Here is a 12,148-nt window from a genome sequence, read left to right as displayed (position 1 = left end):
GTATCAAAATGTACTTAAAGTACCAAAAGTAAAAGTACTAAATGTTTGAAAATAGCAGATCTACAAGCTCACAACGCGTCGCGATGCAACGCGTTGTGAGCTTGTAGATCAGATATTTTCAAATAGCCTATGTATAAAATAGGGATAAAGTGGTTAATGTATGTTTTATAATGGAATCATTTCTATCTGCAAAGTAACTAGTAACTAAAGTTTTCAAATAATTGTAGTGGAGTAAAAGTACAATATTTGCCTCTAAAATGTAGTGGAGTAGAAGTTAAAAAAAATGGAAATACTCCAGTAAAGTAAAAATACCTCAAAATTGTACTTATAAGTACAATACTTGAGTAAATGTACTTAGTTACTTTACACCACTGGCAGTAAATAACTGATTTTATTTCACAACGTGACAGCATCGCGTGACAACGTATTAATTTGTCTTACAGGGACAAGGGACATACAGATACACTGTATAGTTGACATCATTTTCACACAGTCACACTATTGCTGCTTTTTTTGTGTGATAAAGTGTCAGCCTTTCTGTGTATAAAAATATATGCTATTCAACATTTAAAAAGATATACAGATATTATTTGTGTATTTCTTTGTCTGTAAATCACTGTACAAATGTGCACAATTTCAATTCAGTGTGAAACAGATGATGAGGTCTGTGGCTCATGTGCAATAAAACATCTATGAAGGCTTCTTGTCATCATTTCTCCTTCAAAAATACTGCAGAGTCACCGTTGACAATTTTTATACTACAGATTGGGCTGGATTGATCTGGATAAATACTCATTAATATATTAATGTATTCACTTTTAAAGTATATGCATCCCCTCCAAAACTGTAACAGTCTACAGTAACAACAAACCATGGTTTAACATGGAAATACAAAGCCAAGCCAAGCTACTGCAGAAACAAAACTTAGTGCCATAATAGCAAGGGTGTCCTAAAGCCTAAAGCAGATAACAAACTCTAAAACAAATCACGCTATCCTTGATGATGACCCGTTGCTCTCTAACAAACTACTGTAAATTAATTTGAGTGTAGATTTGATTGTTGTAAGACTATGGATCCACTAATGGATCCACCATTCTTGAGAGAGGAGCATGAGGTCAGGTGTCTGCTAACCATTTAAACCTTATACTGTATACTTAATGTTGACCATATTGCCATGGTCCCTATACGAAGCTGAGGGTTACACTAAATAACTTTGCAGTAAATAGCCGATCTGCACAAGCTGTGAGCTTGTAGATTAGCTATTTTCGACTAATGTTTCCCCCACAATAGGGATGCTGGCATTCAAGTGCTTAAAACAACAGAACTGTAAGAAAGTAGATGATCCGACCTTGTTTCTGCAGCTACTAACAATGAACTGTCTATGGTTTTGACTGATTTTACTGACATTGTTTTAAATCTGCTATAATTGTTCCAGTACTACTGTCTACGCGATTATAGATACAGTATGTGACCTTGACAGTTATTATGAAGGTGTTTAAGAAACTAGTATCCAATTATATGATGATTTTTTCTTTTTTCCCCGCTGTTTTCCCCCCCCAATTTAATCAGTATGGCAATTAATTCCTCCCCAGACACATTTGTGTGTTGTCACTTCTGTTGTATCCTACTGACTCACCTGCCAGTGGGGAGCCCCCACCAGGAGGACGTAGAGAGCCTCCATCCTACTCCTCCTGCCCAACACTCCCTGCTGACAGGTGCCACCCCAGCCGGTAAGAGTATGTGCAATGACAAATATCACCCTACCCGCCCGGCTTCTCTCCCCCAAACACGGGCCAATTGCTTTCATATAGATAGACACTTGACAATAGGTCTGTAGAGGGTGCTGTATCCCTGTGCATTTGCAACATCTTGCAGTTGCGGCATCTAGAGGTCAATGCTACCTATGCATGTGTCCTGTTTATCCACGCCTACGGCGGAGATTATGTTTTCGTCCCTTTGGCCTATAACTTTTGAACCGTAGGTTGTACAATCAAAAAACATTTCCCCTAGATTCCATGGATCATGAATCAACTCCCCATTTACTGTAGGCAATGCCCATTTCCACCTAACTAGATTTTCTTCAAAACACACTTTTGTGCATTTGTGAATTTGCATCGTATGCTGTAGACTTATACTGTACACTTACACTTTTCTAGTTTAACTTTATTCTGCTTTTAATAATATTATTCCAGCAAGGCTGCATGATAAACTCACTTTTTGACCAATAAATCACATTATTAACAATAATAAGCTTTTGTCACATCCAAAAGCCCTCCTATGAATTATTAATATCCTGCATAGTCAATACTATTGAAACCTTCGGCAGCAACATAAGCTTAACCAGTCAGCACATTAGTTACGGCCATCTCCCCGCGACCGCTTCACTCGACAAGCCTGGGTGGTAGTTTCCTGGCCACTGAAAGAGTTTAATGTTTAATTTGTATTGAATCCTGATAAGGCACTACAGGCGGCAATTTCCTCAAATTATATTAGATCCAAAATTCTTGAATCATGATTAAGGACAGACAACAAAGCTTCACCCCATTGTACAGTATAGTAGTGGCTATCATTTAAGTTCCTGTCTAGTTCCAGCATGTCTTTTGCATTCTGGAATTAGCAATGCAACAACCACTTAAACCTGATCTTTCTCATTTGTTCTACAATAAAAGTCAAAATGAGTCTTATGATGGCTTAAGAATATAAAACCAATTTCAAATGGAGTTAGGATTAAGGGTTTCTAAACCTAAACAGATCCTCAGTCAGGTGGCGCAGCAGACCAGTACTAGTGCAGCAAGCTTGCAGCTAAGATGGGATAACAACTAGGCTATCAAGAGTATACATCTTAAAGCCCCATTGTGCGATATGGTCTCTACTGATAAACAATTATGCCATTGTATGTCAAAACAAGCCAGCTGTCACCCTCCCTTTGAGTACGGAAGATTAAAGTGAGACTAAGTTTAGCTACAAGTTACTTCTGGTCATCTGGATAACATGCCATTGAGGGAAACATGGGTATGGGAGGGGGTGAGCAGATCGTAAAGTGCGAGGGAGATGCCAATGTGTTTCAACAGATCTGGGAACAGCTCGGGCAGAAGACCTCAAAGTCTTAGGAGGAGCTGTCGCTGTTAGAAAGCAGGTGGGAAACAAACTGGATGGCTGGTGCATGTACACCTTGATCAATAGCATTAGGCTATATCTCATATTTTCAGGCCTTGTCACAATCAAAACTATCACAATGCAGCTTTAATTATCCATTACTTTTGGGGCTCTGCTTTGAGGATGGTATTGTAGCTGAAGCTTATAGTTTTAAATAAACAACAAATGGAATTGTTCTTTAATGAGGCTTAAAACTTGCTAATGGTGATTAATCTTCATTGCTGTCATAGCAGCAAATCTTCTCTGACTGCAGATTGGCCTCAGCAGACGAGAGATATTAGCCAACAATTCACCGGGGGAAGATGATGAGCGTCTCCTCAAGTTTCCCATGGGGACAGAAAGCCCGCCGGGAGACTGGTGGATGACCTGCATGCTGCCATGGCAACCTCCACCATTAGTATGGTAACTAAATTCAAGTAGAGATTCAAGCCTGTCAAACAAATGGCTCATGACTAAAACAATGACATCCTGCAGAATGAGAATATGTATCACTGGGTTCTGAACAGGATCAGTCATATAAGGTAGACTTCTACTGGTGTCACAATATTTTTTTTAATGATTCATTGTTCACCTGTTAACCTATATATTATAGTCAAAAGTGGATGAATACAGCAATTTGGATGTTACAAAATGTAATAACATTCATTTAATTGTTGAATTTCATTGAATTCACATCAAACATGACTGAGCCCAACTGCTTGCCTGACAATAATGGAGTACAGAGCAGTAGCTGTAACATACATAATCTTGTGATGCACCTGGGCACAGTTTAAAGCTCTTCGTGGTCTGAAACCTAGCTACTGTACCTTGTAAAGTTGCTTCCTGTCCGTAGCCTGAGGTCCTCCGACTCGGCTCTTCTAATTGTTCCTAAGTCCATGTTGGTGACCAAGGGTGACAGGGCCAGAGGAGGTGGTCGTGGCAGTTGATGGTGGCTTCTCCACGACCCTGATGAAAGTGGTCTTTCTCACAGGTCGCAGGCGCTTGCAGTGGCTAATCCCATTGTAGATGGTGTACACTATGGCCTTCAGGACTTGGTCATAACTCATTACGCCGGCGGTAGCACACCTCAACCAGGGCCTTCAGACAGATAGTTGTAAGCTTGTTCATCGACTATTTTCTGCGAAAGCTTTCCCCACAATATGGATGCTGGGGTTAAGTGGTTAAGAGTCTTATTCGTAAAGTATTCTTTGAGACACGCATACACACCAGGTATTGGCCAAATCCGTGCAAGAAGCACCTTTGCCAAATCCATGCAAGAAGCACCTTTATTGCACCTCCAACACACTCATGTGATGTTAATTCCCTTCCTCTATTCTCAAGTACGAGGGCATGACATCACTGTGGCAAAGATAATTGGTTTGAAAAATGTACATACTTCCTCCCCTATATTTGTTCTAGAGACTGACTTATTGATCCATTCAGTTACACAGGTTTGAATGTCACCATGACATCAGACTTCGATTTTACAATCTAATCATCTCCCAGTACATTCCCATAGAGCGGCATGATTAGGCTCTGTTGTCAGAGCACATCTGCATAAAAACAGCTACAGGCAGGTGGAAATAATCACTGCTCAGTCCGCCAGTAGGCAAAATGCCTAAAATTAGACAACTAGACAAGATCATTACATCAATTCAGCATTTCTCATCAACGTGATTACAACAAAGATAATTGTGATTCTATACGCCGCCACAACTGAACATTTCAACACTATTAATTTCTCAGGGTGAAGACTGTGTCAAGGCCTTGTCACAACAGCGTTGATGGAGAGGAGGGGATCGTTGGTCCCAGCTGGCAACGTAATGAGCTGCAAGGCACAGAGGGTGATGTCCATAGACACAGGTCATACAGGGGCTGCAAAATAAATTGCACAGCTGCTTCTCTGACATAAGACATCCTGCTATCTCTCAGTGCCTGGTCTCCTCTCCCTTTTTCTCATTTCCTCTCCCCCTTTCACTCTCTGTCCAGCACTCTCCCACTGTCACTGTGTTCTGATTTCTGTTCACCCTTTACCCAAATTACTTTAACTAGTCCAACTCGGTCGACGCATCCGTGGGGGGATATGCGCACATGATCTGGCAACCCGGGAGGCAGTTCGTCCCATAGCTTACGGGGCCATCAGCCCCGTAACCATGGCGATGGCCTCACCACCCTACCTACCTACCTACCACTACAGAGCATTGGCAAATTATAGGAGGATTGTGCAATTTGCTCTACTGGGCCCACAATGTAAAGCATTCTAGAGTTTAACCAGAGAAGTAACACACAAATGCATGCTGGTGCCACAGCCAGAACCAGGCTATGCATACAATGAATGTGTACACTGTCTATTTGCATTTACAGGAAATAAAACGCCTGTAATATTCACAACTTATGTAATGGTAAAGTAGCTAGCACCTCTTACAGGATTTATAAAACACTGATAATAGACAAATGAAAAACAAAAGAAAAATTAAATACACACTTCACATTGAATCATCGAATAATAGATGAATCTACCCCTAGTGGAATTATTTGTGCTAGTCTGTCCTTTGTGCCGATAGCCATGAGGATTTACAACAAGGCACACAATGGTCGCTCTGCTTGGTAAATAGACTAATAACTTGTCTAAAGTAACACCAGTACAATACCATACGGACACTGACTATCATTCTTGCACAGAGGCTGTAGCGTAATATTCCCAGTGTATTCTATTCCTCAGTAGCATTGCAGGGTGGGCTTATTGTACTGATAATACTGTTGACACTGTACACGATATCAGTGTATTCTGTGATGTCGTAAAGACACTGTGATTGTGTGTATTTGCTTACATTTTGCATAAGCATTGGGTGGGATACTGTAATGACACTGTGACTGTGTGTTTTTTGTTCTGCATAGGCTATTGTATAGGGTGTATACTGTTTGTTTACTGTTTGCTTACGTAAGGGCGGGATACTGAAACAACATCATGATTGGGTGTATTTTTTATCCCGCAAAGTACAGGCTACACTGTCATATACTATTGTTTATTATTAATGGTGTTTTTGTGATGTTATTACACTGCTGTACCCAGTGTTGCGATGCTGAATTGGAATGTGGTTGCACACTACAGGTCACACAATGGACAATTGATATCTATCTATTCTAGGCTCATTCCTATGTTACGCCTGGTGTGAGTCGGGAGCCTTTGTAAACTTTGTTGAGGTGTGAATTTAAAGTTGTTTTAAATCTATGCATGTGCCAGTCTGCGCGTGCTCCTGTGAAATCCCATGAGCAATGCAACCCTGGCTGTACCTTAGAGTAGGCTACTTCTCTGTATCTGTACGCAACTGCTGTGCTGTCTCTGGTGACTGAATTTCCCCTGCAGGATCAGTAAAGGTCTATCTATATCATATACATTTAAATGTATCAACTTAGATATGGGTAATAGTTTTATTTGTATGTGACCAATACACATGCTATTTTATGTTTAGGTGGTGGGATGAAACACATCACAAAACACTGACAACCTTTTAAAATGGTAAAGAAAGTTTACATCGCTTTTTTTATTTCGTATTTTAGGCTGTTTCAAAGGTATAACATTGTACATTGAACATTAAGGAAATAGTTGTTAAAACGGCCAAATTGAATAACAAAACAGACACTTACAGACATAAGGACCTTCTCCATGTATCGTGCGAAAAGGGACAGGGGATCTCCACCATGCAGGAATCAGGATAGGACCTCTGTAACAGTAGATAATGACACAAGTTAGGGCAGCAGACAGTCAGCAAATACATATATTTTCTAAGGCATTAGATGGCGGGTCAGAACATAATAGTCAGAGTCTATTTAATAAATTGATAGTTCTTTTTTTTTTACAGGAACTCCACTTATCACCTTATAAGACATTACATTTGTGATGAAGAGAAGCGAATGGATCAAAAATACATGAGCTGTACATAGTGGCATAATAAACTAAACATGCATTTTGTTCCCCTTAACATTATTGTGAATAATGATAACTGATTGATATAACCATAAGGGCCAAACTCATTCTAATATTTGACATAGGCTACTTTTATTCTCCATTAGCAGCTTGTCCCAGACATACACCCATCACAAACAATGATCACATTATAAAGCATAATTTATTTGTACATTTACATCATACCAAGGTGTCGTCGGTGCCATGGTACAGAATGATACACGCTCACAATATATAATACCAATAGAAGGCTATGGGTAATAGTAGGCCTACTTAGCCCTGGTCCAGAGAGAACTCACTAATGCTCTATGGACCAGGGCAAGGTAATACTATGGAGCATAAACTGGGGTGTCGTTTACTGGGCTAATTGGTTGCAGCTGGGCTGGGGAGCTTCTGTGAACTGTCATATCATCAGTGGTGTAAAGTAACTATAACCACATTTACTGAAGTACAATTTTTAGGTATTTTTACTTTACTGGAGTACTTCCAATTTTCAGTACTTTTACTTCTACTCCACATCTCAGAGAAAAATATTATACTTTTACTCTACTACAGTAGAGTAGTACAGAAAACTTTAGTGGTGACTTTGTAGATTTTTATTATTATGCTACTGTGCACTGCTTTGCTTGCTTGAGTTCGCTAAACATTTAACCTGCAATTTAGGAAGAATACGAGAAAATGGCACTATATCCAAAGCCTGAAGAGGAATGGACATCAAACTATGCGTTTGTCCTACTACCTGGTGCCGGATAGTGGTGCAGTGCTTCAATGAAAATAAGCTATTGTGTTCTGCAACGGCGGGGCCGTTAAAGACCCGCGGGCCGCCTATATTTCGGACCACGTCGAAATAGGCGGTGGTACGTCTTTCTTTTCACCATGGAATATTTGACCAACAGCGACACGTTTCGGCACCTTAGAGTCATAGTAGAAAGAGCTTTCACTGACTCACGGCTAGAATAGCGGCCTACGTGTAGCCTACTTGGCTCAATCCCCAAGGTTAATGCAACTACTAAACTCATACAGTAGTATTAATACTATCAGCTGAAATTAGTTAGCACACATAGTCCATAAATATCTATATGCCTGATGACCGGGGCTAAAAACGATAGCCAATCACACCTACCGTCCTTCTGGGTAATTATCCTATCCAAGGCGTCCTGACTCGTTGCTAGGCAACCGAGAAGCCAAACAAGCACATGTAGTGAGGAGGAGAACATATAGCAGTTATTTGACGTAAACATCATAATATTTGATAGGCTAATAGGTCTGGTGACATTTTTGGAGAAGACAACTATTATTGTTTTTTTAAGCGACTTTGTTTGAGTCATATATGGCAGGCAAGAAGAAAGAAGCGAGCTTACAGGTTGGTCATGGTTAGAAAATGTTTACAGCTACATCAGCGCAACAAGAGTTCGATACTGATTTTATTGTGACCCAAAAGTGTTTGCTTTTGTTTTCACTTTTTGTTTCATCCCCAGGCATCTTTAACAAACCAAGAACAATGGGATGACATGCTTGCAACAAAAGGTTTAACAGGTAAGAACTTAATAAATGCTTGGGTGCTTGGTTGTCTTATATTTAAAAAATAGGAAAACAAGTACATAACATGACAATGTATTAGATGAATATCACCACATTACTGGAAAATGTTTTGTCTAATGTTGTTTGTCTAAATCAGGGGTCTTAAAAAAAATGCAGGTCGATTAAAGACCCCTTAGCTGAGAGAGACCAAGCAGGGAACCCCACATATATGTTGATTGCATATATATTTTTGAGAGAGCCTTCAAACTGCAACTTGAAAAGAGGCTTTCAAAGCTAGTATTCAATGAATAGAATACACAGGACCCCAATGGAAACAAGCCATAGTGCTTTCTTGGGATCCATCCTTTTAGCATTGTATTTGTGTTAAACTGTACTTCCTGTGCTTTTTTTTTGCAAACTGTTAATAAAGTATTCAATCAATCAATTTAGCCGATTGTCTCATCAATGTGTGTTGACTGTGGAGAGATTTGAGTCTAGCTTGGAAGTTTACTTTACAGGTTTTTCTTAGTAGTTTGCCTCCATGTGATGCTGGACTGGAGCTTTGATGGCTTCACAGAGTAGTTTGACAGCACTAATTCAATGTTTTGTTTGTTTGTTTACACATTTGTTAACGTGTATTTTCAGACATTTACATGAAAAGGTTTGGCAGCACCCCTGTAGTAACTCTGACTCTGATGACCCATTGTTGTAGAACTCTGGTCTAAATGATGTTGCTCTGTAACTGTCTGTCTGTCATTTATTGTATTCTGCTGCCCCAGTGTGTCCACTGAGGTAACTGCAATAAGATGCTTAGTTGAGGCATTTAGCAGAACTTCAAGATCGTACATCGTAGTAGTGGTATGAACCATAGTCAACAAACATCAGGCTAAGTGGTAAATAGAGTGCCAAGAAAACAATTAAGTGCAACAAAGTAACTAGAATAACAGGTAAACATCAAACATCTGTCAAAACAACACGCTATCTTAACACACATCATATGTGGCGCATAGCATGTGTGGACAAGCAAACATGAATATCTAAAAAACATACATACATGTGAACAAGTTGCTAATATATAGCCTTCACGTTCCTAACATGACTAGCATCTTTTTAAATACTGTACTGTAGGCAACACTAGGAATGAGGAGTGCTATTAGGGTGAGGTGGAGTCACTGAAGAAGGCAGAAAATGGGAAGTGGCTTGCACGCCTAGTCAACATTAATAATGTTATAATGATACACACCTCTCCCCCTTTTAGTTGTTGATGTGTACCAGCAGTGGTGTGGTCCATGCAGAGCGGTTGTTAGTCTGCTCCGGAAAATAAAGAACGAACTCGGTGATGACCTGTTGTTACACCTTGTCACGGTAAGTGGTAGACCTAGTATGAAGAGAATGATTTAGAAAAAAAGAGCAATCCTTAAATCTGTGTGTGTGTGTGTGTGTGTGTGTGTGTGTGTGTGTGTGTGTGTGTGTGTGTGTGTGTGTGTGTGTGTGTGTGTGTGTGTGTGTGTGTGTGTGTGTGTGTGTGTGTGTGTGTGTGTGTTTGTTTGTGTGGGTGTGTTTGTGTGTAACACAGGCAGAAGCAGACAGTATTGATGCTTTAGAGCGTTACAGAGGGAAATGTGAGCCCACCTTCCTGTTCTATGGGGTGAGTTTCCGTTTCGGCCTCACTCATTTTCACACTCTCTCTTGCTTTCTCTCTAGTGCTGGTACTGGTACCACTCTCATGTCATGTAGCCATACTCCGTACCCTCATTATGTTGTAGCATTGATCAGTCAGTCTCTATTCCATGAACAGGGTGGAGAATTGGTGGCTGTGCTGCGTGGGGCCAATGCTCCTCTTCTTCAAAAGATGATTTTAGAGGAGCTGGCCCATGAGAAGCTGGTGGTGGAACAGGGAGGCGAGCGCGGTGTGGTGGGTTGTCTGACACACATATACTGTGCACATGGATGTAAACACACAAACCCACAGATGCATATACATGTAACCTCCTGGATTCGAACCCCAGTCTCCCATGTGGGAAAGCATATATCTACCGGTCAACAAAGGAGAATTCCCACTGACTGAGGGAAACATTAGGCTTCTGGGCTTCAAACTGGGATCCTCTGCTATAAACACACCTGACACAGGACATTAAGGACAGTGGTCAATATGACAGATGAACTGAATCAGAGCAGATGAACTAAATCATGATAAGATGAATTGCACTATTATTTGCACTATTTTTTTTAGACCATGATGTACTTATTTATAATATTTGCCTTTTAGAATATGGTAGGATTTATGTAGGATTGTAGGATGTACTGTATGTTTTCTCTGTCTTGTCTGTCTTCTTTTAAATGTTGACCCTGGGAGCTGAGCTCCAAAATTTCCTATGCACTTGTGCAAATGGCAAATAAAGTCTATTCTATTCTATTCTATTCTATTCTATTCTACATGCTTGCTTGGATTAAATATCTGTATTTGTTGTGTATTGTAGGTTAAAGATGAAGGTTTGGTAGATGACGAAGAAGAGGAGAAGGGCACTGATCAGGACCAGAATGATGAAGAGATACTTGGTATTATTATAGAAAATGTCCCATGTGTCTTCAGTGTGGCTTCTTTGTGGTTGTGGTTGTCATTGTTGGTGACAGGTATCATTCATTATAATAGTAATCACATTACACATCGTTTCTATGTTATTGATGATTAACTGTTTATCTCTCCCTTTCTTTCTCTTTCTGTCTCCTTTTAGTTCCCACCAGTAAAGCCTATACAGTAGCCATCATCAAACCAGATGCTATTGCTCACGGCAAGGCAAATGAGATTATAATGAAGGTACAGAAACAAGAGAACTGCTTATGTCCTTAAAACTACAACCGCTTCAGGCCTGGTAACTGACTCGCAGTGTGTTTAAATTGGCTTAGTGTTCATGCCATGATTATGCATTGCATTTACCTAATGTCTCCGACAGATTCAAGATGCTGGGTTTGAGATCCTGGCTGAAGAGGAACACTTGTTTACAGAGTTTGAGGCTCGAGCATTTTACCAGCACAACGAAGCCGAGGTAATGGTGCAACCCGTGGGAATGATAAAAAGAATTGAATATAATAGGAAGACTCCTTAAGCACATACAGTATAACATATCACAGATTTCATACAAAATGGGTCAGACATGCTTTAAGTTCGGTGCACAAAATGCCTCATTTGTCGAACAAACTTCTGTTGAGGGTCGGAGAAGATGACCAAATTTAAATGTTAGTCATTGAAATTCTGAGTCAACATCCCGATTGGGAGAACTCAATGGTCCCTCTGCACCCGAGCAAAATCATTTCAATTAGTGCGCAATACATCACACATTCAACGTATTTCCTCATGAGGCTCAAAATAGAGCTGCTGTGTAAGCAGCTTTTATTTTTTGCCAAGCATGCAGTTTGCAACAAGAACAAATGTTTACAGATTCAGAAATACAAATTATGTGTGGAAAAGGAATCAGGTACTGTAAAGCTTCTGCACAAGGCTAGATTTGAGTTTAATTAATTGTG

General features: G+C 40.1%; 1 protein-coding gene across 1 annotated transcript in view; it reads left to right on the top strand.

Moving 5' to 3' along the window:
* Nucleotides 1-8,613: 8,613 nt before the first annotated feature.
* The window catches only part of LOC308106008 (thioredoxin domain-containing protein 6-like), a gene marked incomplete at its 5' end in the record, with an annotated part of 9,515 nt that continues 5,980 nt past the window's right edge, over nucleotides 8,614-12,148 (top strand). Inside the window, 7 exons of the mRNA XM_080457005.1 lie at nucleotides 8,614-8,638; nucleotides 9,882-9,988; nucleotides 10,200-10,271; nucleotides 10,422-10,538; nucleotides 11,104-11,182; nucleotides 11,359-11,441; nucleotides 11,578-11,670. Of these exons, the coding sequence (XP_080313131.1) occupies nucleotides 8,614-8,638; nucleotides 9,882-9,988; nucleotides 10,200-10,271; nucleotides 10,422-10,538; nucleotides 11,104-11,182; nucleotides 11,359-11,441; nucleotides 11,578-11,670 (576 nt within the window). The remainder of the gene's footprint in view (nucleotides 8,639-9,881; nucleotides 9,989-10,199; nucleotides 10,272-10,421; nucleotides 10,539-11,103; nucleotides 11,183-11,358; nucleotides 11,442-11,577; nucleotides 11,671-12,148) is intronic.

This window comes from Gymnoscopelus braueri (assembly GCF_963280865.1).
Source record: "Gymnoscopelus braueri genome assembly, chromosome: 18".
Classification (NCBI taxonomy): Eukaryota; Metazoa; Chordata; class Actinopteri; order Myctophiformes; family Myctophidae; genus Gymnoscopelus; species Gymnoscopelus braueri.
This window is presented reverse-complemented; position numbering and strand designations above follow the sequence as displayed.